Below are 26,726 nucleotides of genomic sequence, written 5' to 3'. Positions count from 1 at the left end.
AGTAATGTTGCTGAAAATTCAGCTTTGCATCACAGAGATACATTTTCAAATGTATTAAAATAAATATAAAAAATTGTAGTAATATTTCACAAAATACTATTTTTTACCAATAAAACCAACTTTGGTGACTATTATTTTCAGTAACCATATACTGAATTTTACGCAAATCCTCATTCATAAAACAAATCCTGCAAATTTAATTTAAATGTGAAGACTGCTATGAGAAACCACAGGGATCACAAAACTCAAACCACAATCCCACTTGAACTAAGCGAAACTTCAAATTCCCAGACTGGGTAGATTAGTAAAAATACAGTGTAAAAAGTGCTAAAACCCAAACATAATTTCCTCTCCACAAGGACCTACTTAATCAATGCTACGGACAAGTGCAGACAGGGGGAACGCTCTCCAAATGGAAAATGAATTCTGAGTCAGCCCACTGGAGATTAAAAACGGGCTGCAAATGAATAATGGAGGAAGACTATGAAGCAAAAACAGCACGAAACAATGTGCAGAGTCATCAATATACCTTATTGAGAATGTCTCCCAATGAAAAAGTACAGCTGAAAAAAGAAAAAAAAAACTCCTAATGGAAATGTTTTCGGTTCATTTTTGTTGTCTAGTTAAGGGATCCGTTCCTGAGGTAGAAAACTGGGCGATGAAGAGATTCATATAATCTATCCTGGACTCGTTTGTATAAAGTATCTCAAAGTAAAAGTGCTGATATAGGATATCCGCCAAATCTCATTCCGCAGAAGAAGACCAAAACTAATCCAAAATCACCGCCCCTGCCTTGAAACCTGACAATTGTTTACTGGTGTGCGGCTCTCATGACAGTCTTCTAACCACAGATGACAGAGCCTGCTTGAAATCGCAGAGAAGCATGGCTGAATGTTTGTCTAATGAAAGTAACTTGAAACATGAAGTCCTTTTCTTTCACAACCAGCTCAATGACCAGAACTGAGGTAAAACCTAAACTGGTAGGCTTATTTGCAGATATTGCAGAAACACAACGCATAAACAGGTAAGTGATGATGCTTGAGATTGTTTGCAGATGAGATTGACTTGTATTGTTGACTTTGGGTCTTTGTCTTACAGAATCAATGGAGCACACACACATGAGGGAACAACATTGAGATGAGGGATGGCTGGAAGGTGACTTGGACAACGTGATGACTGGAAGACGACTTTGATTACTGGAGATCAACTTGGATCAGGTTCAGGTAACAGCAGTAGCTACCAAGGTGATCCGCAACATAAAGCAGATAGGTATCAAGGTAAGTAGTCCGCAGCATTTGACGAGGTCAGACAATGGCTGCATCCAAAAGCTGATAAATGCTGCCTTCGGAGAATGCATCCAAGGTAGGAAGGCATCAAGGCATGTCTGAATTTAATGCTAGCTTAACTTCCTGTCTCCTGAGACTCCTTCATCTGATCGATTTTTGAAGGCAGCATGGGTGTATCATTTACTGCTTTTGATAACCCACAATCCTGTGTGTTACATTCTTTGACAGTTAAAGGTGCATTGTGTAATATTTAGGAGGATCTGTTGACATAAATGCAATATCATATACATAACTATGTTTTCAGTGGTGTATAAAGACCTTACATAATGTACCGTTATGTTTGTATTACCTTAGAATGAGACATTTCTATCTACATACACCGCGGGTCCCCTTACATTGAAATAGCCATTTTGCGCAGACATGTTTCTACAGTAGCCCTAAACGAACAAACGTGCTTCGTCACTATGTTCTTCATGCAAAGAAGCTAGCCTAAAGTCAACGAATAAAACACTGACACAATGATGAACAAGTGACAATAATATTCGCTATAACACATCGTTTTACTGAATAATTAAGTAAGCATAATTTCTTAATGTATCTTTGTAAAGAAACCTCATTGCTTAACTGGCTACTCTTTACTCATCTTTTCTTTTCGGCCACCGTAACTTCTGTTGGTTGCAGTTCGCAACCTCACCACTAGATGCCGCTCAAAATTACACACTGCACCTTTAAGTAAAAAAAATTAGGATGGCATCTGAAAGTTTCGTTTGGTGGTCAGTTTGTGTAAATGTATGTTTTTGACTGTTTTCCATTTTTGATGTCATTTCTAGTGAGAAATTACTATTGGAGTGTCTATTTACACTAAGTGCAAATAGCCTGCCTTATTGGCAGAGACCATTTACACCAACTCCGCCCACTGACATCTGTTGGGCCAGACAAAATGATGGAGGACGCTGGATTGTCTAGAGAAGCAATAGTGTAGAGGTAAGGGGCGTGGCAGAAAGATTTGACGCAAATCGACCCGAGTTTGAATGAGCCTTTTGCCGAACTCACTCTATTCCATTTTCCAATCACATATCAGATCGGAAAGACATTTAATTTCAATAAAAATGAAGAATATATTTAAAAAAGTGGTAATAAAGTGTCTAACGTGTGCTTAATAATCAATTGTTTATCGGTTAGGAGTAGGTATAGGGAGGGCTTTATTGTCCCAATAAGGCAGCATCCATTTACACTCTATGTTATTATTGCATACCATTTAATGTACAACAACACTGAAGTGCAAATAGTTTTTGCCACTATTTATAAGTAGTCTATAAATAGCATCTAACTACCATTTACACTCATTGCAAAGAAAATACTGCTATTTTTACATTCACTGTAAACCCGAATAAGTTAGCAGAACTCAAAAAATTTAAGGCAATCGATTGCCTCAATTTTTTTAAGTTTTGAAATTCAAAGTTTAAGTAAGCAGAACTGGCAGATTTTAAGTTTGTACTTAAACATTTCAAGTTAAGAACAATTAAAATCAGAGTACACTATTTCATACATTTAACTTAAAACCTTCATGTAATCTCAATGTGAACACTTTCATTAGTATTAACTTATAGTTTTAACAAGCTAGTTTGCTAACATACTATTATATCGTGCTAACAATAGTATGTTATACAGCACTTGCTGCACGAGTGCAACAATATAAAGATTTGATTTGCTCTAAAATCAAGCCGCATGCACCACTTGTCACCATGATGGTAACTATCCTAAAACCAACATTAACAGAAATTCTTCTAAATTAGCATAACAAAACATTAATAAATACTCAATCTCCCACTTAACATTAATCTTGCACAAAAAAAAACATTATATTACACTTAATTTTAGCATTTACTCTCCCATTCAAGTGCCATCGGCAAAGCATGCTGGGAAATAGACATCCCAGCCGTTTCAGTTAAACTTAAGTTTGTTTAAATTAAAATAAATAATTTCATAAAACTCAAAACAATGAAACAGTTCAGTTTAAAATATATCAGTTCTGTGAACTTGAAAGAAAAAGAAAGTGCTAAATATTCATAAAAGTTAATTTGACTGAACTAATTAGTTTAATTTAAGTTTGTCCTACTCAAACCAATTAATTATTTTGAGCGTTAGGGTTTACAGTGTTGTGTAAATAGAATATATCGCTATTTAAACTTAAAGTAAATAGCAGCAATCGCTATTTGCACTGTGTAAATAGGATCTATTGTTATTTGCACTTAGTTTAAATAACATCTATTGCTATTTGCACTTAAATGGCCGCTGCCCTTTAAATATCCACTTAATTATCACCAAAGCTCGCTCTATTTTGCTGTAGATAATTAAACTGTTACGCTGCCTTAGAACCTGTCCAAAATCAATTTGGTGAGGTACTTTTGTGCGCAAACACATCCTGCAAAGTCATTGCCTGATAAAGCAGCGAGGCAACAAGTCAGCTGCCTAAACTTTCGGACGCAGCCCATGACTGAGGGAGTGTGTGTGCTCCTTATAGTGCTGATGATGAGGGCTAGATGAGTTCCAGGTGTGCGTGGTTAGGTGCCAGGGAGGATTATGGGAAATGCTGTCCGTGACACTCATGAGGCCCCGGGAGAGGAGTTGTGAATGGCAGTGAAGTGATTCAACTGACAAGCATGACAAGCAGATATAGTATTTCCAGACACCATCAACCAACATGACCGTTTTAAAAAGGTGGCAATTTCATATGAATTTGTTTGACTTTATTCGTATGAAAATGAATTTTTAGGCAAAATATAAGCATGAAGCTCCACCCCTAACCCCAACCCTACACCTAACCATCAGTGGGGTGTAAGCAGATCATACGAAAATGTACAAATAGGATTGTACAAATTAGCAGCCAATTTGCCAAAACATAAAATAGTTACGAATTGGTGTGAGATTATGTTGGATTTCACATAATACAATTATTCATATCTAGCATGTCTTGAACTTTATGAAGTTCGTTTCTCATAAAATGTAGTAACAACAGTATGCGATTTCAGATTCTCCTGCAGTTTTTGGCACACAGTCTTTTGTTAATGTTGCAGTGGCTATCTTGGACTTATACTGACACCTAGTGGTGTGGATGCTTGTCATGTGATCTCAACATGGTGGACCCCATGAGGTGACCCGCTGCATGTGAAATAAAACAGCTTTTATTGGGCGACTGATATGACTGGAATAATCTAGTGTGAGTGGACATAATTTAAGGGACGTCTATTTGATGTCTGCATTTATATCTGTAAGATGTATTTTTTAGAGTGTTTGCTCATCTGCAATACGTCTCTAGGACGTTTCTTGTTAGATGTCATATAGACATTTAGAAGATGTCTTTAAGATGTTTAAGATTTAGAATCTATGTAAAACTGCCTTTTCTAAGACGTTTATCAGGTGTTTTTATGATTAACAGATCTTTAGCAGACATCTTACAGACGTACCTGTGCTGAGTGCATCTTTAAAATGATGAAATAGCGAAACAGAAACAAAAAATGTCACTTCCCTGAAGCTTTTCTTTTCACAGTAGAGCATTCAAATGCATGATCTGATTTTTTTTTTTTTTTTTAACTTGCATGCAAACTATAACTGAAGTGACCCTGTCCTTCAGGGCCTGTCCTTGACAGGGACAAAGCTATTCAAAATAGTGGATATGAGACTAACCTTCTGTGTCCGTTGTTTGCTACACCCATGGTGTGTCGCATGTCGGCATTTGGTTCTTGTCATTGGCTAGTCTCTAAATCATAATTGAGGTTCAGTGAAGCCTTGATGATCTCTACAAAGAAAGGAAAACAAAATGTGTGATGAGGTGTTTTAAATAGCGAGAGGAAGTGGGCCACAGCTATGGTCTGTTGCTTCTGTAATGATCAAATGCTTAAACGACTGAAAAATATCCATTATCTGGTCGTAGTTTGCCAAGTTCAGGGCTAAAGAGAAGAGAGCAGTGACCTTTGCAATAGCATTTACCAGCTCTACTCTTGGTTTTAGAGAAAGCTCAATATTCCTGTGATTCGCAGGCTCAGCAGTGACAAACTGAAAGCTGTTTTCATCGCCACACCTGTCTATTGCACCCGTGTGGCCCGAGCAGCTCTATATTTCAGCAGTGTCTTGAAAGCGAGCCACAAAGGGGGAGTGCTTCATCCACCTCTGTCAGCTTACTGTATTGACTCGGCGCATGGCCCTCCGGTACCCTCCCTCTGTTCCCCTTCATCTTTCTCTCTTCTTCCTGTCTTCTGTTCCCCAGCCAACCTCTGCCAGTGGCTAACTGTCCAAACACTAAAAAACAAGCTCCTGTTGACATCCGCCTCTTGAAACAGATGTGAGGATGCCCGAGAATTTGAAATATTGCGTGCGTTACAAGGGTTGAATTTATGTAGCGTAAAAAGTATTTATGATACTTTGATCAGTGTCTTTCAGCATTTGCTGGTGAAAGCAGGACTAAATCAAATGATCAGACGTTATCAAATCCCTGAGATTTAAGCGTTCTCTGAACCAGGTAATATTTGCATCATCAAAGATTGTCTTAAGCGAAGATCGAAGCCGTTTCCCTCAAGAGTCTGAACTGTGTTCCGTTTACCGCAAATCTTTGAATGATCTCCCCTGATTTCCCAGTTAGCGTGATGCAATGATTGGGTTAAAGTGTAGTGTAGTGCGTCTGCTGGGTTTTATTTCAGTGTGTGAATTTTATATTTTCAAACTGAAGTAATCACAACAATTTTCCAGCAAATCAAGGTGTTAAAACAAAATCTAAACAAAACATATACTAAATACATCTAAAATGCATCTCTTTGTTTTCCCCAAGTGGCTTTTTGTTTGTACCATTGTTAATTATACATTGTTGCAACCCTTCCTTTCAGAAAATGTATGTCTTAAAGTTCTTACCATGACAAAATACTCATTTTTCTCTCTAATCTTACTGTTGTTTAATCAAATGTATTTGTACTTGATGAGTGTTAATTGGTTTTTATAATGCACTTTAAAATTAGTAATAAGACTTTCATGAAAACATAAGTAATGAAATAATTTATGGAAGACACACTTTGGATTGATACAAGTTTAGTTCACGGAATATGTTCCTCTCTCTGTTTCTCCTTTCAAAACTGTAGGTAATTTCTAAATGTGAAACCAAATAAAAAACAGTTCGATCAAAATGAATCCAAAAGATAACCAGATTGGATTAGCTAAAAAATGTTGTTGTGTAATAAGTACAAGATTACATTTCAGAAGTAATATGTCTAGCACTGTCCAGCAGGATATCATTAATTTACAACTTTGAAGATTGTTTACAGTATCCCATAACCTTCCTGTCGACATGCAGCCCATTATTTAATCAGCAGAAAGCTGGATGGTGATTTTTTTTTTATTGGTGTTGGGTGACTGTTACACAAATAGTCGTGGCCATTTGCCAAGTCTCCCCCTTCTAAAATACAGAACACCAATTCCTGCAGTAAACAAACAGTGAGTGGCGCTGTGCATCAAAGAATACCCATACATTACTGATTTGCCACAAATTGCCACTGGGGATTCTGTTTTCCCTTATAAAGGCATTTTCAATCAAATGGATGCATGTCGATTTAACACTCTCTTAAAAAAAATGTATGAACTGCATAAATAAAATAACTTGGGGGAGTACTTAGTCTGTAAGTTAACAGCGGAATCCCGCAGGGTTTTGCCTTGGGACCAGTAGAGCTTTCGCCCCCCCATCATTCCTCGCAACTGACACTCCTCCGTGCAGTCGCAGAGAATCAACAGCTTCTTTCACACTGAGGATGAGGATGATGCCACACACATGTAGAAGACCATGATAGACTGCGCTCACGAAAGAGGTCGAGGATTCCGTGGTGCGAACAGTTGTGAATGAAAAACCTGAAGACAACCAAACCAAGAGGAGCTGGACATTTTTTTTTTTTCTCAGGCTGTAATTTCTCAAGGCGTGAATTCGCCCCTCCAGTCTCTGTATGCTGAGATTTAACGAGACTTTCTGTCCCGGTGACATATAGACAAAACGCTATTCATGTTGCAACCTCAAGCTTCATGGCAATGGATTATTCGCTGTTATTATACAGCCTTTGGGTTCCCGTTATTCTCGCTGTTGAGGGTAAGTGTAAACGCTCTTTGTTACGGGGCTACTCGGTTTCCGACCGGGTGTTATGGTCATCAGCTGGCTATTCCTTTTATGAAATAAATAAATAAATAAATGCAGAATATATAATTAAAAAAAAACTACTGAACTAAAGCTTTACGTACCGCTCGGACGTTCGTGCTCGAAAACTTCGCGTTCGACCAAAACTTAAATGTCTTGGTGCGATTTTGCCTTTTATTCTTCGGACAGGGATGCAGTTGAATATGCAGTCGGCTGCAAATATACAATATATGTGTGCGTTTAAAGTGAATAGGCTACATGAAAAGAGGGAATTCGGTATACGAGCCTTTACTAGCAAATATCAGGGCTTATGTGTCAGTTTGCCTACTGAATCATCATTAAATTTGTTTTCCATTATTCTGAAGAATTCTGATATCCAAAGGTATGTTTTATTCTGTATGGAATTCTATTTCTGAAGCTTTACCAGTGAGATGACCAGTGAGATGTTTGTGTTATGTCATGTCAATGTATTGATACAGACGATGCTGTTTGTCCACATGCTCCTTGCCTTTGTTTTTATAACAACCCGTAAAATAAAAATAAAAAACAGACTAAATCAATTTTATTAGTATTCGTTGTGTTAGATGAAGACGTTATTTACACATCCAAGCATCTATTTAATTTGCTTGCAAGTGTTGAGTCTTGTGAGATGATCAGTGTTCTGCTTTGATCATTTCTGTAAAAAAAAATCGCATGTAGTTGTTATATTTTCAGATGTGCTTTGTGTTGCTTGTGACACATGGTTTAGGACTGCTGAAAGCCCCCTGTTGCTCTGGTGTGACACATTTCACCCTAAAGGCTTTTACCCAGATAGTGATGATAGCAGCATCAAGATCAGTGTAATTGCCACACATGTTAATTGGCTTGCATGATCACAGCTGTTCAAAGGACTATAGGCTAGGTGAGAAAAAGGAGTCGCTTCAAAGTAACAATGCATTTTTAAATTAAATCCAAGTTGATATCTTGAAAACAGTGGTGAGGTGAAACGTGCCAACATTGAGCCTAGGTGTGGTTTCGGAATAGCTATTGATACCTTTGAGGTTTGTTGACTTCACACTACATTCTTGTCGACGACTCTTATGAATAGGTTAGTCTCCTCATCATATGTTCTAGCCCCCAAGCCCAAATGTAATTAAAAATTATACAATATATATATATGTGTGGATATACATGTGTGTGTATATATATATATATATATATATATATATTAGTCTCACTTTCTTGTAATTTAATGCTTGAAAATTATTAATTTCACATTCAAAACAAATTGCTGCTTGGCAATGTTACATGTTACAAAATTTCAGTCTCAAGGCAGGATTTTGTTACATATTTGTATATGCGCTGATACATGCATAGCTGGCATCATTATGCACCTTGGTCATGTCCCAGTAATTCTTAACTACAGTGAAGCCCGATACTCCTTCACCTTGGCCTTGACTACCTCGATTCTTCATCAGTTTCAGCGTCAGGATCTCAATCGATAGTGTGTGTGTGCGTGTGTGTGTGTGTGTGTGTGTGTGTATGTGTGAGAGAGAGATAGAGAGAGAGAGTAGGTTTGACTCATAGGTTTCTGAGCTGGTTTCTTCACAGACTATATTAGTTACACTTCCAATGGAGGTCAAGTGAGCCAGGCACCTCATGACAAGAGGAAAAGTGTAAAGCAGCATCCAGGGTCCCCTGTGTCAATTCAGTCCATCTGTCAGAAGCCTTCCAGGCACTATGGTATATAAATATAAAACGAATGAGAAGGGTTTTAGCCCAGTTGTCATTACTGTGGATTAAAGTAGGGTGATTGTTTTACTGCTTTTGTTATTATATTGTTATTACATGATAATAACACAGCTATAATCAAGCACCGTTTCGTGCATTATGCTAAATGAATGTGTTTGACTATTGCGCTCACATCTTGCGTCTTTTGCAGTGTCTCGTGCATGACAGGGTTATTAAAAGGCTTCAACTTAACTGCGTCCCCCCCCCCCCCATTACACTACCGTCTCATATTTTTTAATGCAAAAACTCTGTGTGAATGGCCCTTTAATCTGACTGACAGAGAATATATTGCATACAACGCATATACAAATAATTGATACGGACTTGTAGCATACCTTGCTTGTGTTGTGTCCGCTGCACATCACTGTTGTAAACGCCTAATGTTAAGTCCAATTGTAGTCCGATTGACATGTACACATTCTGGTTGATACCAAGCTCCAATCTCATATCGATTTTGCAAAAACTGGATTGGTATGATTTCAGTCGGACTAAAGGCTCGTTCATCCCAAGAACAGTAACTATAATGATAATATTCCATACCATGTCTTGTCATCTGTTGCTTTAAATGCTCAAGTTCATTAAGGTGTAAGAATTCTGATTGGCTAATTGGCTGATTGGTCATTTTTATCAATAGCATTCCTCTGTGTCGTTACCGTTAAAGTTGTGATGTGTATTTCACATATTCTCATAGCATTAAATAATTATTAAATTGTTATGGTTATCGTCCTTGGTGTGAACGGGCCTCAAAGCATTTACGTGAGTATTTTCTGAATGAAAACCAATTTTTAAATTGCATGTTAATATACTTCTTGTAATAAAACAAATAAGCGCCATTATTATTTTCCTCCTGCAAACACTGTAAAACTGCCTTTAAAGGTTGTTTGCTTTTCTTTATAGTTTTACATTCTAAAAGTCTAGTGGAGCTACAAACGATTTCAAAGGATAATGAGGTGTTTTGTAAATCTGCTGACTGTACAATACAAAGTTTCAAAGAACATCCTGTACACTCATTTGTGTGAAACAGACAGCAATAAGCTCCTTTGTGTAAAGCTGATGAAAATCATGACTTTGTTTTCCACGATGCAGACAAATGCACAGATGCAAAGAGCCTTGAGGAAAGACTGAATGCGATCATAAGGAATTGATCAAAGCATCAAAAGATCGCCCCCCAAATTTATGAATATTTCACACAGCGAGATGCCCTTACAGCTATTTCATCACACAATTAACTCTCTCTGTGATTTACAGCACCATTATAAGCGAGGTGTAGCCACGATCCACATAAACGCCATGTGTGTGTTTGGCAGTGCGCGACGCATACACGTATTTACCGGGGCCTTAATCAGCTAAGTTGATGTTCTGCTCTAAATATTCCATGGATTTGCTTGCAGATGTGTGCGTGTCACATTAATTTGAAGCAAGCGTTCGGCTTCATCGGACGCCGACTTACAAAGTGAATAAAACATTCGAGTGTGTGGTTAATTTGCGGAAGCTGGCTCATGCAGTTTTGCTCCACTGATCGGAGTGTATTTAGAGAAACAGCGAGCATCCCTGCGGCACGCAACAGGATCTGTTCTCAGATCAGCCACAGGCCAGAGCTGGAGTGGGTAGATAAATGCGGATCGCATTATTAGTGTGCGGAGTGAAAACAGTGATTAGGCCCTTCCACATATGCAGGGAATTCAAATGAGTGAAGTGCTTTGATTAGTAACCGGTTAAATTACAGTTTTCAGCACCTTGATGCTCTGTTTGTGTTTGGAATGGAGGCTGCTGTTGTCGGAGCCTCATTGATTGCCTGTTTTGCAGAGACTCTTATGGACAGCAGGTGGGCAACTACAGAGCTGGCGTGGACCACCTATCCAGAAAGCGGGGTGAGTGTTGTAGCGTTTTCCTGTCTGTGATTGTCCATGAGGGTGGATATTAATCAGCACATGCATTGACTGGAAAATGGCACTTCTAATTACCCTAACCACCGACATAAAGCAAAACTTTTACAGTGAGAATTCGGACAGCTCACGTACATCACGGAGACGTCTGTCTGATGTGCGTTTACCTCGGGAAGACGTATGTTTTTAGAGCGTTTGCTCATCTGCAATACGTCTATATGATGTTTCCTGTCAGATGTCAAATAGACGTTTAGAAAATGTCTTTAAGGTGTTTATGATTTAGAATGTATGTAAAACTGACATCTTATAGACGTCTATCAGATGTAAGTTAACAGCAGATGCTTTCCAGATGAAGTGATCTTTAACAGACGTCTTGCAGGCGCACCTGCGCTATCTAAATTAATTTGTTGATCCGTATTGAATGCCAAAATGTGCCACGATTTCACAGCCAATCCCAAAATATGAGATGTTGAAATATATGGATCCATGACAAAGATTGTGAAGATTTTCTACCATTTTCAAGAAAAGTTTTAATTTAATGACTTCCTAAGTACAATTTAATGACTTTCTAATGACTTCCTAATTCCTAACATTTTGAATACATGCGAGTGTACAAATCTTAATCATTAAAAAAGAAAAAAAATATCATTTTAAGGCAAGAAAAGTAAGCGTTTTTGTTTTTACAAATGAATTGTTCATAGGGTACAACAGAAACATTTGCTTTTCACTAATCCCATAGTGTATAAAAAAATGATATATGTTTGTATTGAACAGATTTTTTTGTGAAAATAAATCATGAAGGTTGTTTATATTGTTAAAAAATCTGGGGCAAAAGGCTCACCAGCGTGGGGCAAAAGGCACAAAGGATTTACACAAATACTTTAGCTAAAATAAATTTGTTTTTAATAATGTCTTAGTTAATACTTGTTAATACAAAACAGTCACTCTAGCAAAGTTTGTACTATTTTCTGTTTATTTTGATATGCTGTCATTAAAATATGTTAATAATAAAAAAATACATTTTAAAAACAAAATGATTTCAAAAAGTAAAGATTCTGAAATCATTGAAGAAGATCCCAAAATAATTTAATATAGATTTACAAGAGTAACAACAAATGGTATTTTATTTTATTATATGATATGATTTATATCTTTTTTTGTTGTTGTTTAATGGTTTCAGTATGGTAATTAATATATTATATTAAGGTAGACACCCAACTTGATTTATGATATTCACCATCTGAATCTAACCATGTAATATCAACAAATGGAAAACTTTTGATTTAATTACCTTAAACAAAACTGAAAATCATTAAGAAGACCTTTGTTTCAAAGGTGCCTTTTACCCCGGTGCACTTTTTGCCCAGTTGTGCCCTATACATTTTATGAGAGTTGCACCACATGATATTTTAAAACCTGAATATTGAAGGTCAAATTACCAAATATTTTTGGCCAATTGATCTTGACACACAGTCAAAAAGGTCCTCTCTATAATGTGTTGTTAACGGCCTCCTTTCATTTGTCTTAACAAGACAAATGAAAGGAGGCCATTAACAAGAATAATCGCTCTCAACCTCTCTGTTTGCAAGAATGCACTTATGTATGCTGGAGACTTACAGCAGCAGTTTATTTTACACATGTGACTGGTGAAGAAATTAACCACAGCGATTCTGACCTTAAGCCTGACACCCCCCACCCAAATCCACTCGCTCCCGTTGCATGATTTGTCTTTGGAATGTGCATGCGAAGTCAGTCAATGGAAATTATGGGTTGCCATGGCAACAATCTTAAGCAGCTCAGCCCTTTCCGCAGGCTTGTGCTCGATGTCTGGCATCTCAAAAGGCATGCATCATCATAAGTAATGTGTTCCTTCACACCTGGAGATAAACACATGCTACCACTCGCTGTGATGCCTCTTAATTGTGTTGTGAGAAGTTCAGGGAACCCAAATGTCACTTTTGAGAAAGCATTTCTATTTACCTTAACCACCGACATGAATTTAATTGAGCATTTGAGTCGTTCATTATTCCTGCTTCCATTTAGTGCTGCTTTGTTTGGGGCACAACTTAGAAGTATCAATCAATAGATCTAGATTTTATGATTTTTAATGTTTTGTGTGACATCGTGTCCCAATAAGACATGATGCAACACTTTTTCCAGTGAGAATTTGTTTGTCCATATTGAACGCCAAAATGTGATGCGATTTCACAGCCAATCCCAAAATATGAGATGTTTAAACGTGAATGTACACATCTTAATCATTATTTTTATTTTCAAACATGTTTAAGGCAACAAAAAAAGTCAATGTTTTTGTTTTACAAATATCATGAATTAATCATTCGTATATAGATTTTTGGGGAGTGCATTTATTTTATGCTAAATTAATAGAATATTTAATATTTAATCTCAATATTGAAGATTATGTATTATTGAATATAATGTATAATGCAATAGGGGAATATTTGTGGGTCCTGAGAGTTCCAAATGTCCATATGTTACCAGTAAAAAGTGGCCTACTGTACATTATTTTAAATATATCTAATCATTGACAGAGTGCAAGCATATTCGTCTAAAATAATTCTGTATTTTAAGCTTCCGAATAATTTAATCAATAGTAACCTTTTACAATATGTCTTGGAGTATCGCAATAATATCGCATCGTGAGTTCAGTATCGTGATATATATTGAATCGTATCTTGAGGGTATCGTTACACCCCTGGTATCTTTATTACACTGCGCTTGATCAGGACACCCAGGTCGTGTTTCATTTTGAAGGCTGCGTCCTAAAAAGGATTAGAGTCTTAAAGTCTTATTTCAGAACAGTAACCTTTACCAAACTGATCGTTATTCCTAGTGAAGCGTAAATTGTTGTAATTTCTTTATGAGTTTTGAATGTAGTGGTCAGTTAACTGAAATGAAGCAGCCTCAATGACGTATGCAGCCAACAAATGCGATGCAGCCTTTGCAATGAGACACAACCTCTGTTACATTCAATAGAAAATATACAAAGAAGGAGTTCACTATAAAGAGTGAGGAAGGTCACAAGTTATAACCTCACTGGGTTCCATGTTTTGCTTGTTTCTTTGGTAGGAAGCAACGCAGTAAGACTTAAATGGTAAATTACACTGCACTGGATGCAGTTACATTTCCAGAAAGTTGATTGTGCAGTCAGTGACAGTGTGTTGTGCCCTTCTCAGTGGGAGGAAGTGAGTGGATATGATGACCACTTGAGCCCCATCAGGACATACCAGGTCTGTAACGTACTGGAGCCCAATCAGAACAACTGGCTCCGCACAGACTTCATCCCCCGCCGAGGAGTCCTTCGGGTCTACGTGGAGCTCAAGTTCTCTGTGCGGGACTGTGGCAGTATTCCCAATATTCCCGGCTCCTGTAAGGAGACCTTTAATTTGTTCTACTATGAATCGGATGGAGACATTGCCACAGCAACCATCCCACATTGGAGGGAGAATCCCTACGTGAAGGTCTGATTTTTAATTTAACACTTTGCATAACGATACATTTTGCAATGTTTTGGTGAATAGTGGCATTTTCACTATTTACTTGGGAATATAACACATATTTAAAGGGATAGTTTGGCAAAAAAACAAACATTCTATTGTTTACTCACCCTCATGTCATTCTAAACCTGTTATGATTTTCAATCTTTTGTGATACATAAAATAATATATTATGTTAGTGCCCATTTAATGTATGTCAGAGGGGTCCAAAATTATTTTTTGTGCTCTGCATAAGTCATACAGATTTAAGGTGTTGTCACGTTTACCATTGTTTCAGCAAAAGAGAAATCCAGTATTTCAAATTAGAAAATCAATCAATAGGGAATTGTGTAGTAAGTTCATTAACTTACTACAATTCTTACAGTTCATTTCAATTCTACAGTTCATTAACTTACTTAAGTTCATTAACTTACTCATTAACTTTTTTTTGTCAATGAAATAATTGTACTATATTTTAGTTTGATAATGTTTTTTATTTCATATTTTGTATTTGTAGGGGATTTTTATATACTAAATTATATTTATAATAGATTAATAATACATTTATTCACTTTTTAAAGCATAGACCTGAAAATACAATTTTCGTAAATCTTGAATGCTTTGGAGCACAGACTCTTTTCAAAGACGACACATGGCAGATTATTGCTGAAGTGAGAAAAAAAAAAGTTAACTTAAAAAAAGTAACAGAATTGTATGTGTAGTGTTATGAAAAATGCACAAAAATACTATTTAAAATTTTTATATGAAATATATATATTTTCACGTTTTACTCTAAAACTGCAAGACAATCAAAGCCATAAATCTAAACTACCTGTGTTCCAAATTTAAGCTTGATATCTCAAAAAATGATCTTTCAGTAAGATTTTGTTTGGCTGCAGTACCAAAAGTTTTCACTAGATAAAATTCGTCTCCCATTCATTTTCAATGCAGTCATTTTAGACCGCGAGGAGCACGAGTGTGACTATATATTTTACAGGACCATTTAACCTTTTCGAATCATGTCCATGATTTTTTTTTTTTGTGTGTTCACATGGCAAGTGCCAAAACCTTTACCAAGTTTCGTATTCCAATGAAGTAAACAATTCTAACTAAACAAAATTTAAACATTTTTGGTCAAATATGACCGAAGAGCACCAGAGGGTTAAAAAGACTAAGTAAATGATGACAGAATGAATAGATCCCTTCCAGATGTGATTGGACACAAACGTCCAATTGAATGTCTTTACCTAATCCATTGTCTTTTATCCCAGGTGGACACCATTGCCCCCGACGAGAGCTTCTCATTGCTGGAATCGGGAATCGTCAACACCAAAGTACGGAGCTTCGGTCCTCTTTCCAAAGCTGGTTTCTACCTAGCCTTCCAGGACCTGGGCGCCTGCATGTCCCTCATCTCGGCCAGGATCTTCTTTAAAAAGTGCTCCACCACCATTGCCAACTTCGCTGTCTTCCCTGAGACGGCCACTGGTGCGGAGGCCACGTCTCTGGTCATCGCTGCCGGAGCCTGCGTGCCAAACGCCGTAGAGGAATCGGTCCCTCTAAAGCTGTACTGTAACGGAGACGGAGAATGGATGGTTCCCGTGGGAGCGTGCACCTGCATGCCGGGCTTTGAACCGGCCAAGAAAGACACTCAGTGCCAGGGTAAGTGTTTGGCTTTCTTTAATCTGAGTAAAGCGGATTCTGGTTAAAGCTTTTGAGTGTATGCTGGCAGATGCTACAATACGGATTACAAAATCTGCATGGAAGCAATGCAAAGGTTACTTGCAGGTCAGAGAGGTTTTATTATCCTCTTTTAAGCAGTCACTGGCAATGCTAATTTTTTACATAATTAACACATACCTCACACTGAATAGCATTTTTTATTTTTTTTGCTACATTTTTCACATTAAGTGGTCTTTTCTTAACATTTGAAGATGATGTGAACTAGTTCTTTGATGATTTGATCTAATTTCACATTTAGGGCCAGATTTACTAACAGCTTGCGCCAGCGCAAACCCTCTTTTGGCGTTAAAAACTACTGTCAGGATTTACTGAAGACATGCAGTGAAAAAATTGTGCTGAAAAGGCGTTATTTTTGCAGCTGGCCTTATTGCATATGCATCTTAGGAGTTTCCCTTTTAGACGCAACATTTTTGGGAGGAGAGTATTTAAATGAGCCACACAATGCGATTTACTAAGGTTTGCGCTAGTCAATTTAAAGGTATATGCACCATTATTTACCGCCCAAAAAGCATGTCTTAAACCAGATGCTAATTTGCGCTGCTCTTGGTAGATTGTGTTGGTCATTATGGAAATGATTCGACTGCGTCTGTTCTTTAATTTGCACGTCGTCAGTAGATCATTTGCAGAACTTTCCACTCCCATCTGCGCTTTTTTTCAATTGCGCTCTTACGCTAATTTAGTAATTTAGTTTGTTTAGTAAATCTGGCCCATAGTGCTTTGCATTACATACAGTATGTGGCTCAATATGCATCATGTGATACTGAAGACTGGTGTAATGTTTGCTTAATATATTCAGCTTTGACATCAAATTAATATATTTTAAAATATATTAAAATAGAAAACAGTTCTTTAATACTTTACAATATTACTGCCACAGTATAAATGCAGCCTTGATGAGTATAAGAGACTTCTTTCAAAAACATTTTAAAAATCTTACCGATCCCCAAATTTTTTGAACAGTAGTGGATATTTTATAAAAGCTACACCATTATTATATTACTCAAATACTTTCAATTGAGCACGCCTTTAAAGGAAGGTTTTGTCATATTGCAAATTTGTCTCGTAAGACAGCAAAAGTGAACTTATAACACACACAAATTAAAATTCATTTTCTATTTTCCATTTAATAAAAGTAAATGGGAATTCCTTTGTGAGTAGTCCCATTAACTACTTTTATGAAACATTTATGGAGCTTTTTTTTTGTCGTTTTTAATTTTGTCTGTTTAATTTTATTAAATGAAAAGGAGTAGTCAGTGCATTCTCCATTTCTATTCAATAGAAGAAAGTAAGTCATATGGGTTTGACACAAGTCATAAGACTGTATTGGCTAATTGGATTCCTTTTTGCATTCTGGGGTTAAAGTGCCAAAACTGCTAATAGGGTTTTTAGGTGAATATGAAAAGGCCAGAATATAGGAGCTCAGCAAGGCTAGTATAGCCTGCCAATCCAGAATCTGGAGTCTAGAGCCGTACTCATCCACAGTCTCTCCGCAGACCTTATCTGGGCTCAGCACAGAAGAGAGAGAGTCTCAGTAATGGGTGGAGGACTGCAGTGGTGTCAGAGAACAAAGCTGCCAACAGCGCAGCCCACAGCTTCCATTGACACATCTGATAGGGCCCTAACAGAGCGATATACCAGAGACGGATGCTGCTGCAGAAAGCGAGACCAATTCTCAAACGCGAGTCTGCGAGAGTAATGGGGAAAATTAAAAGATAGACTACAGAGAGTGGGGGAGGAGAGAGGGAGCGCGAGCGAATGATGAGGTGGGCTCAGAGTAATAAAATGTGAATTGGACGGGCCTCCTGGACTGTTCTCTGGGAAGGAACTGGTGGACAGAGGGGGAACTTCCTTTGAGATTGCCAGTATGTGGCGGCTCATTTGTTTCCATCTGGTTGTTCAAGGTTAAGAGCTTGCTTTAAAGGACTGATAAACGACTCTCCAGGGCCGCGCTATACAGCCGTGAGATGCGCCGTGGCCAATGGAGAGTGCGTCTAATTTCCTTTATCACCTTCCAGCATTAATCTGCACACACACATAAGGGAAACAGCCAAGACCAGTTAACATTTATCTGTCAGGTTGGATATGTTCTCACTTTTTTCTTTCTCTCAAAGCTCTTCCCGTCTCATTCTCGCACTCGGTCTGAATGCGTAACACCACGCGTGTTAAGGTTTGAGAGCAGGGGCCACTCTCTCGGATTTTCCACCGTCTTATTACACTAGCCGTGAAGTGATATGTGTCATGGGAAGAAATACTGAAGATGGGTTTTTTTCTGTATGTGCTATAATTCACTGACGATGTCACAAGCAGGAGACGATTCTCAGCATGTTCCTCATTAACTGCAGCGTTTTGTCTGGAGATACGGGCGTGGCGGCTTGTTTACAGGGAAAACAGAGCTTTGTGAAAGCTGCAGATTCCAGCCAGACTGTTACATCAGCCATTTTCTTCCAAAAGAAACGGACAGAGTTTAGCGCATCATTATAAAGCTCAGTTTGGCCTCGGCCGCGCGGTTAGCAGACTAACTTTATCTGAGCTTGGGTGATTCGTTATTATTACGAATGTTTCGAATCGTATTCTGAAGTGTGCCATTTTTGCAATGGAAAAATACTGCAGCTGGTTCGTGACCCAGATTTTACTTTGGATATCAAGTGGCGATGGTACACTGTAAAAAGTGGTAATCTTGAAGGAATATTCCAGGTTAAGATCAACTGACAACATTTGTGGTATAATTACTAAAAATCAAAGTTTATGTGGCGGCACTTACAATGGACGTGAATGGGGGAGTGTTATTTGAGCTTGTAAAGTTGTTGTTATTTTGTATGGTTGTTAGGTTTTAGGCGTTACATCGTCAGGTCGATGAAGTTACGGACGGTGAGGCGCTTACACTGGAAGTGAACGAAGGCTTTTTTTTTTTAAGGATTCAAAAGCAGATATGATATGAAAGCACTTACATGAATGATTCTATTTTTATGGTTGTTTAGGGTTTTAGTCTTTTCGTTGTCGTAACAATGAAGTTACGGTATGGCACTTAAAATGGAAGTGAATGGGGCCAATTTTTGTAGTATTTAAAAGGAGAAATGTAGAGCTTATAATATAAAAACATTAACATTTATGGTAAAGCTTGAGTATTATTTGAGTTGTAAAGTTGTTCTTATTTTTTATACTGGCATTTTGGGGTTTTAGCAATGAAGTAAACTGGATATAACTTTACATAGCTTTCCTATGTTTTCTTTAGTAAGTGATGTTTCAAAATGGTTTAAAATCATGTTAACACACAGATTGTTTTAGTTTTTTTTGGCTAGACTTTTGATTGGTTCCATTCTGTTCCATTGCGTCTCATTACAACCAAGATTTTTTTCTCTCTTTTAAAAGAAAAGTAGGGACTCGTGGTAATTTATGCCACAAATGCGGTGAATTGAGCCTGTATTGAATCTTGAATGGTCCGTTAATGAGCTTAATGTGTTTTAGGTTGATCCAGTGAAGTTATTTTTATTTATTTTTTTAAATCAATTTAGAAGCAAATGTTTTAGGTTAACCTTTTTTTTCCATTGTACTAAATAAAATTTCACTTGTATTTCACTTTGCATAGTATTTTTGCAGTTCATTTTTGAAAATGGCATGACTTGACACCTTTTTTCTTCCTTTAGCGTGCACCCCAGGGACCTTTAAATCTAAACAAGGCGAGGGTTCTTGTATGCCGTGCCCTCCCAACAGCCGGGCCAGCTCTAGGGCGTCCAGCATGTGCCCTTGTCAAAACGGCTACTACCGCGCTGACAGCGACCCCCCTGACACAGCCTGCACTAGTAAGTGATGACCATCAGTGCCACTTGTTAAATTAAAATAGCTCCCACATTGTGTTAATTGTATGTTGAGAAGGTCTGCTCTGTGCATTCACCCCGTTTGATGTGGCGGCTAATGACACAGAAAAGCGTGTTGACAAAAAGGTCATGATCGCTAATGTAATCCCGTCGGTTCTCAGCATCTAGTGTGCGATTATAACTAGTTAGCTTCAGCGCTGCTGAGTCTTGACACATGGATTTAATTGGAAATATCACATGAGTTCACACATTGATGCAATATGTTGCAAAAACCCCCGGTTGGAGAGCATTTTTGCAGTGGAGGTCTTTTGAAATATTTTCAGGAAGCCTGAATGTTGTTTATAATTTATGTATAAAAAAAAAAAAACTGAATTGTGTTGGAGGTATGCAAAATAAGAGGGATTTTTTTGTTTTGTTTTTCCTTTTCAATAATTGTTACCAAAGCTTCCAGTTCCTTAGGCAGTTGTGCAATGAAAATCCAGCTTCTGGATTTAATTAGTTTACATTATGATTCACTGAGCAAGATTCATTGGTTATAGATTTAACCCTGACAAGCTAACCATGGAGTACATTGTAAATCCCAGTGAGACATTTTTGGATAATTTATAGATAATTTAACCAGTGACTGCCTGACTTTGAGCATCTTGATTTTTTTAATTAGTGTTGAATTACTGTGTAATGATCTACAAAACTAAGGTGTTTTTTATTCCTGACCAAACATGTACTGTAGGATATGTGCAGAAAGTGTTTTGCTCCAGGACATCGTACTAACTGTTTACCCGCCAGCGTTTTTGAAAAAAGTTTCCAGCCACCGGCAGCATTTTTGATCATTTTCACAAAATTTTCATGGCCCCCAGAATATTTTGTTGGATGAATATATGAAAAGAAAGAACAGAGCCTCTGCTTTTAACAAAAAACCTGTTTTATTCTTTTATTTAACACTTGAATGTGGGCAAGTTTCATTAAAAAAGCAACATTTTGAGTAAAAAGTTGAGAAAAATGTGTCAGGATCAGATTCATAATGATGATCAAAACATACAGTAGATGGAGTAGATCAAGTAATTTTATCCAAAGCTTCATAGTCCTATACCTCGTCCTAGATTGACTATGATGGATCGAATGTTGAAGATCGCGTTATTTTACATATGCACCTGCTTACATATGCTTTTGCTTGTTTCTGCTTCTTCTTTACATGTCTTTTGAACAGGATATTCAGTACTCTTTCAGAAGATGCGTAATAGCGCCCCCTACAGTATAACAGTGAAAACACAGAAAGCCGGAAAATTCCGTCTCATAAATGACAGAAATTTCCATCAATGGTGGGGAAAGAGTTAAATATACATTTTCCACAAGCATAACACTTTACCGTTGTCTTCCTAGCTGTTCCCTCGTCTCCTTTAAACGTGATCTCCAGTGTGAACGAGACTTCAGTGTTACTGGAGTGGTCCGAGCCACGGGATTTAGGCGGGCGAGGGGACGTGGTGTATAACGTGGTGTGTAAAAAGTGCCTGCATGATGGCGGGTCCTGTGCACGGTGTGACGATAACGTGGAGGTGTCTCCTCGCCGACTGGGTCTGGCCGAGAGGCAGGCGGCGCTGAGGAATCTACAGGCACACACCCATTACAGCTTTGAGATCCAGGCTGTCAACGGGGTGTCCCCCAAGAGTCCAGCCTCCCCGCAATATGCCACTGTCAATATCACCACCAATCAAGCAGGTGAGAGATTCATTTTCATTTGTCTAATAAACCAGTAAACCACAAGAGACTGTGCTTATATTATACCCCTGAACAGGTAAACTCACAGTAAAGCACAGCCTCAAGTGGCCTATTGTGTTTTTTAAATGGTGGCACAAGTATTAAAATACACTATTATAAAATTGCAGAATTGTATTCATTTAATTAGGCCAAAATACAGTAGAGATCGAGTGTTTTCTCAAACAAAGTGTTTTCTCTTCAATTTTTTAGTTTAATTTTAGCGTTTTATTTCCCTGCTGTCCGTGCAATCAGAACAGACAATATACCTTTCATATTTACAATCTAATCTGTTATTCTAATAAAGTTATTCAACTTTTTCTCTCTCCATCTCTTAAAACCTCCAGCTCCGTCCGCGGTCCCCACCGTCCACTTAATGCGGGCCACAGCTGGCACTCTCAGCCTCTCCTGGCTGCCCCCAGAGCGGCCCAATGGCGTGATCCTGGATTATGAGATCAAGTACCAGGAGAGGGTGAGGAACTGCTGCGCATCTAAATCACCCCTTACTGAAGAACTCTTGAACCTGAGCCAGATGACATTACACCAGGCACCCAGCATGGGTTTAACTGGCGTGAGCTCAAAGTAACCCTGGCTCGACTTAAAGTGGAGTACAATGGAACAACAGATGGCCACTGGTCAAAACCCAGTGGCTAATGCTAAAAAGAGTGGAGCTTAATTCCGTCTATAGGATTTACTTGCTGCCGCTTGTTTGGATCACAGTTTTAGCCGTGGAATGTCTTTTCAGATACTTTTGATCCGCTAATTGCAGTGAAAACTGTTAACTAAACATTCACTTTAAGCATTGAATGACTCGAGAGTCTAGTTTTGGCCGTTCAGTGTGTGTGTTTTCCTTTTTCTCAGGGAGAGTTGTTCTCGCACACGGTCACCGCCCAGCACACCTCGGCCAAAGTGGAGGGTTTAAAGGCTGGCACGGTGTACGCCGTGCAGATACGGGCTCGTACGGTAGCTGGGTACGGACGTTATAGCAGCCCGGTGGACTTCAGTACGAGTCTGTATGGTAAGGACACCATTTTATTTACAAAGATACTGAGTAGCCAAGTGCAAACCATGTAAACCTATGCATAGGAAAGGATTATAACAAATGAGATCTCTGTAATATCCAAATTGTTTCTCCAAGGCCCTGTTTACATCTGGTATTAAGATGCATTTTGGTCGATTGGATCACAAGTGGACGATGCTAAATACAGACGTAAATAGGGCCTAAAACGTTTTGAGCTTGTCCACTTTCGACCACTTCCAGAGGTAGTTGAAAACGCATTTGACCAGATTGCTTTCGTAATGTAAACGCTCATGTGATTGAATGAGTTCGTCCAGCCACTACAGACCACCTTCTCCGCCTACTGAGTAAACTAGCGCGCTAGCCAGACGGGATTTAAAATTGCTAGGTAAGACCCAAGTTTGGTTTGAAGACGAAAAACATACCAACCACAATGTTCTCTCACTATTCCTGATTTCTAACACACACTCACCGTGTTCAGCGTGATCTTGCGGCTGTCAGAGAAGAAACGAAAGCTGATGCTCTTCATATGTTTTTTTGTCGTCTCCGGGCGCGTTCATATGTAAATTGTGTAAGCTTATTTTGTCCATTAGATCGAAAGATCTAATAAAACACATACATTTACCCGCCCATAGACCCTCCCCTCGAAGAAATCAGGACAGAAGTGGTTGGAAGTGGTTCAGTACTCTTACAGCTATGTCTGTTTATATTGTTTCTGGTGGATTTTAGAAGAAATATCATGAAGCTTTGCCTATATTTCTCCATTATTGGTATTGTAAATAATTTTATATTCATCTGACAGATGACCCAGAGCGGTCAGTACAGGATCTGCTGCCGCTCATTGTGGGCTCCGCCGCGGCTGGATTTGTGGTCATCCTTGCCATGGTGGTCATTGCTGTTGTTTGCCTTAGGTAAGTTTTATCATTGAACACCCATATTCATATTCATATCTTAGGAATATACAGTATGCATATATATATATATATATATATATATATAATTTTTTCGGGCGAAATCCAGCCTTGGACCCTTTTCACGCATTTCCACAGTTATTAACATCATAAATCGAGCAAAGTTTTTTTATATAATTTTTAAACAAAATGTGTGTGTGTGTATGTAATGTACATTTAAAACACTATTCTTTGTGTTATATTATGTTCGCATTAAATTACAGAGAACTAGTTAGGGCTACTGCATTTCTTATTCAACTGCTGAGGGATTGATGGCAAATTTCACATCTTTCTCTCATCTGACCAACGTAATCAGTCTCTCGCTATTTTTTCCTCTTTTGTAAAGTCAGAGAAGCGCAATGGTGGGTTTTTTCCTTTTGCTCTTGGAGCAAATGCGAATGCAAAAATTATATTTGCTGTCTTCTCCCATTCACCACTATAGAAGTTTACTCGAATCTGACAACTTCTGCTTCTGAGAACCCCTGAAATGTAAAAAGAGTCCATTCAAGTAGGAATTTCACGTGAGGGCGAAAGATTTCCAAACACAGATTTCACAACATATTCAGGTTGATTCGTCACGTAGACCAACAGAAAGCTGTTTGGTTTGAACGTGACTTCTGAGCTATGCTTAATACATTGCTACGCTATTGACAATAGACCTTTTTCGCTTGTGAAATCATCCCGCAATTTTGCTAATGCGACCGCGCTTTTAGACCAGGAACTCGCGGTTAGATAGTACGAAAGTAAACGGGGTCCATTTAAATTTCATGTTGACTTAGCAAAGGGCTATTTGTATTGTTTATCATTTCAATGCCTCAGTACTTGGTGTCAAACAAACTCAATAGCACAAGATGGGCACTGCAAAACAGACTTCAAAGTGCGTCTGACTTCGGATATTTATGAGACTCTCACAAGATGCTCATTTGAGGCCACTTCGCCCAGATCCGAACGCAGACTGGGACGTTGCCAATCACTCCAGAGACGGCAGACTGCCACTGTGTCTATTTGACACATTCTTCTTGACTGTGACCGCCTTGTTGTGCCAAAGCGTCTCCTCCTCTCCGCTTCAAGCTCTTTCTTCTCTCTCATTCATGCCCTCTGCGCTAGTATCCCAATGTTTTCTTTGTGTGTGTGCGCGCTGGAGCGTCACTCTTTTCCTCCTGACATTTAAATTGGAGATGAGATGCTAATTAGCAGCAGGCGTCATTGTTAGCACAGGTCAAGAGACAAAAGGAATCCCACAGATGGCGAATTCCAATAGGCCCCTTTGCTCCCGTTCCCTTTCAAACGCGCTACTTATGCAGAGTTAGTGAAACAAAGAGATCTTAATGAGAATCCTGAGATTTAAATACACTGTTCACTGTCTTCAGACACTTGATACATGCATGAACCGAGCACAGATTAGCATGTATGGTCCGGGCCTGGTTATTTGTTCCGCGCTTAAGGATCCAACCTATGATTTGGTGTTAATTGACTTACTGTTTTTAGAGTATAACCTACATTTCGGCTCATCTGAACCGTGTAATGGAGGAGTTCTGGTTAGAGGCGACGACAAGACAGTCTTGACGGTTGATCTTTCGCGCTGCTTGTTGTGGTGACCCGGCCTTTGAATCCTGCATGTGCTGTATCGCAATTAGGCGCAAATGACTAGAAATGGCTGGAAAGGCCTATATCCGGCTTTTAGGGGGGTGAATCATCCTCATAAGTTTAGATTGATTAAAACTAGCAATTTGAGGGACATAATTGATGATTGAAGCATATGAAATACCTAAAGCACTCAATGTTCTCTTTCACAAGATGACCCAGTTAAAACATTTTTTGTGTGTTTGCCTGTACCGTGTAAATCCAGTCTTAAGCCAGACTCTCAGTGTGTGTATAATCTGGTTACAGACGGCAGCGTACTGGATCTGAGCTGGAGTATACGGAAAAACTGCAGCAGTACGGTGAGTATAACTGCACCCTGTTTACAAAAAAAGATATAGTTCTTGCTATACATATTTACTGATGTGGCAAGAGAAAGCTTGTGAATATGGTGCAATGATGTAACATTTAAAAATAAAAAAAATAAATTAAATTATTATGTCACCATGACCTGGTGGAAAACTATTGTATCAAGTATACTATAGTAAAAAAAAGAATAATTTTTTACAGTGTACCATCATTTTAATTGTTGAAGAATACAAAAATACTACACTAAAAAACTGTTAATTGGTTTAATTAATTTTACTGTAAAAATGTATGTTTTTGGAAGTAAAAAAAGTATGAATTACCATATCATTTAGAGTGAGATGTATATCTGTTTTCATCATGTCATTATATGTATATGTAGTGAAGCATGTGTCAAAAAGTTGTTGTTTTTTGGTAGGAAAAAATAGTTATATTATTTATGATTAAAAAAAAACGTAAAAGGACATTGAATTTGATTATATTTTATTTAAGTCTTTTTTGTTATTGGTACAGTGGAATGTTTTTTTTTTTTTTTTTTTAAACAGAATGTTTACAGTGTACATATCTAAAAAAAAAATATATATATATATATACATGTATAACTAACATTCTTCTTTACTTCTTTTCGTTTTAGTATCACCGGGCGTAAAAGTTTACATTGACCCTTTTACATATGAGGACCCGAACGAGGCAGTTCATGAGTTTGCCCGAGAGATTGACATCTCATGTGTGAAGATAGAGGAAGTCATTGGAGCTGGTAAACCACATTCCTCAGTATTAAAACAAAACCTGGCATCTCTGATTATTATGGTCGTTATGAAGAATTTATGTTTCCCAACATGCCTTGGATCAGTGGTTTTAAACTGGTTTTGCTTCAGGGCCAGATTTTACATGACCAA

The 26,726-nt window shown here is 38.1% G+C and overlaps 1 protein-coding gene across 1 annotated transcript in view; it reads left to right on the top strand.

Annotated features, from left to right (window-relative positions):
• The first annotated feature begins 7,006 nt into the window (after positions 1–7,006).
• ephb3a (eph receptor B3a) overlaps positions 7,007–26,726 on the top strand; it is a 32,436-nt gene continuing 12,716 nt past the window's right edge. Inside the window, exons 1-11 of the mRNA XM_084120443.1 lie at positions 7,007–7,407; positions 11,029–11,093; positions 14,306–14,590; positions 15,877–16,264; positions 19,990–20,145; positions 21,541–21,876; positions 22,260–22,384; positions 22,774–22,930; positions 23,733–23,841; positions 25,771–25,823; positions 26,462–26,584. Coding sequence (XP_083976569.1) covers positions 7,344–7,407; positions 11,029–11,093; positions 14,306–14,590; positions 15,877–16,264; positions 19,990–20,145; positions 21,541–21,876; positions 22,260–22,384; positions 22,774–22,930; positions 23,733–23,841; positions 25,771–25,823; positions 26,462–26,584 — 1,861 coding nt within the window. The 5' untranslated portion in view covers positions 7,007–7,343. The remainder of the gene's footprint in view (positions 7,408–11,028; positions 11,094–14,305; positions 14,591–15,876; positions 16,265–19,989; positions 20,146–21,540; positions 21,877–22,259; positions 22,385–22,773; positions 22,931–23,732; positions 23,842–25,770; positions 25,824–26,461; positions 26,585–26,726) is intronic.

This window comes from Abramis brama (genome assembly GCF_963993115.1).
Source record: "Abramis brama genome assembly, chromosome: 7".
Taxonomy (NCBI): domain Eukaryota; kingdom Metazoa; phylum Chordata; class Actinopteri; order Cypriniformes; family Leuciscidae; genus Abramis; species Abramis brama.
This window is presented reverse-complemented; position numbering and strand designations above follow the sequence as displayed.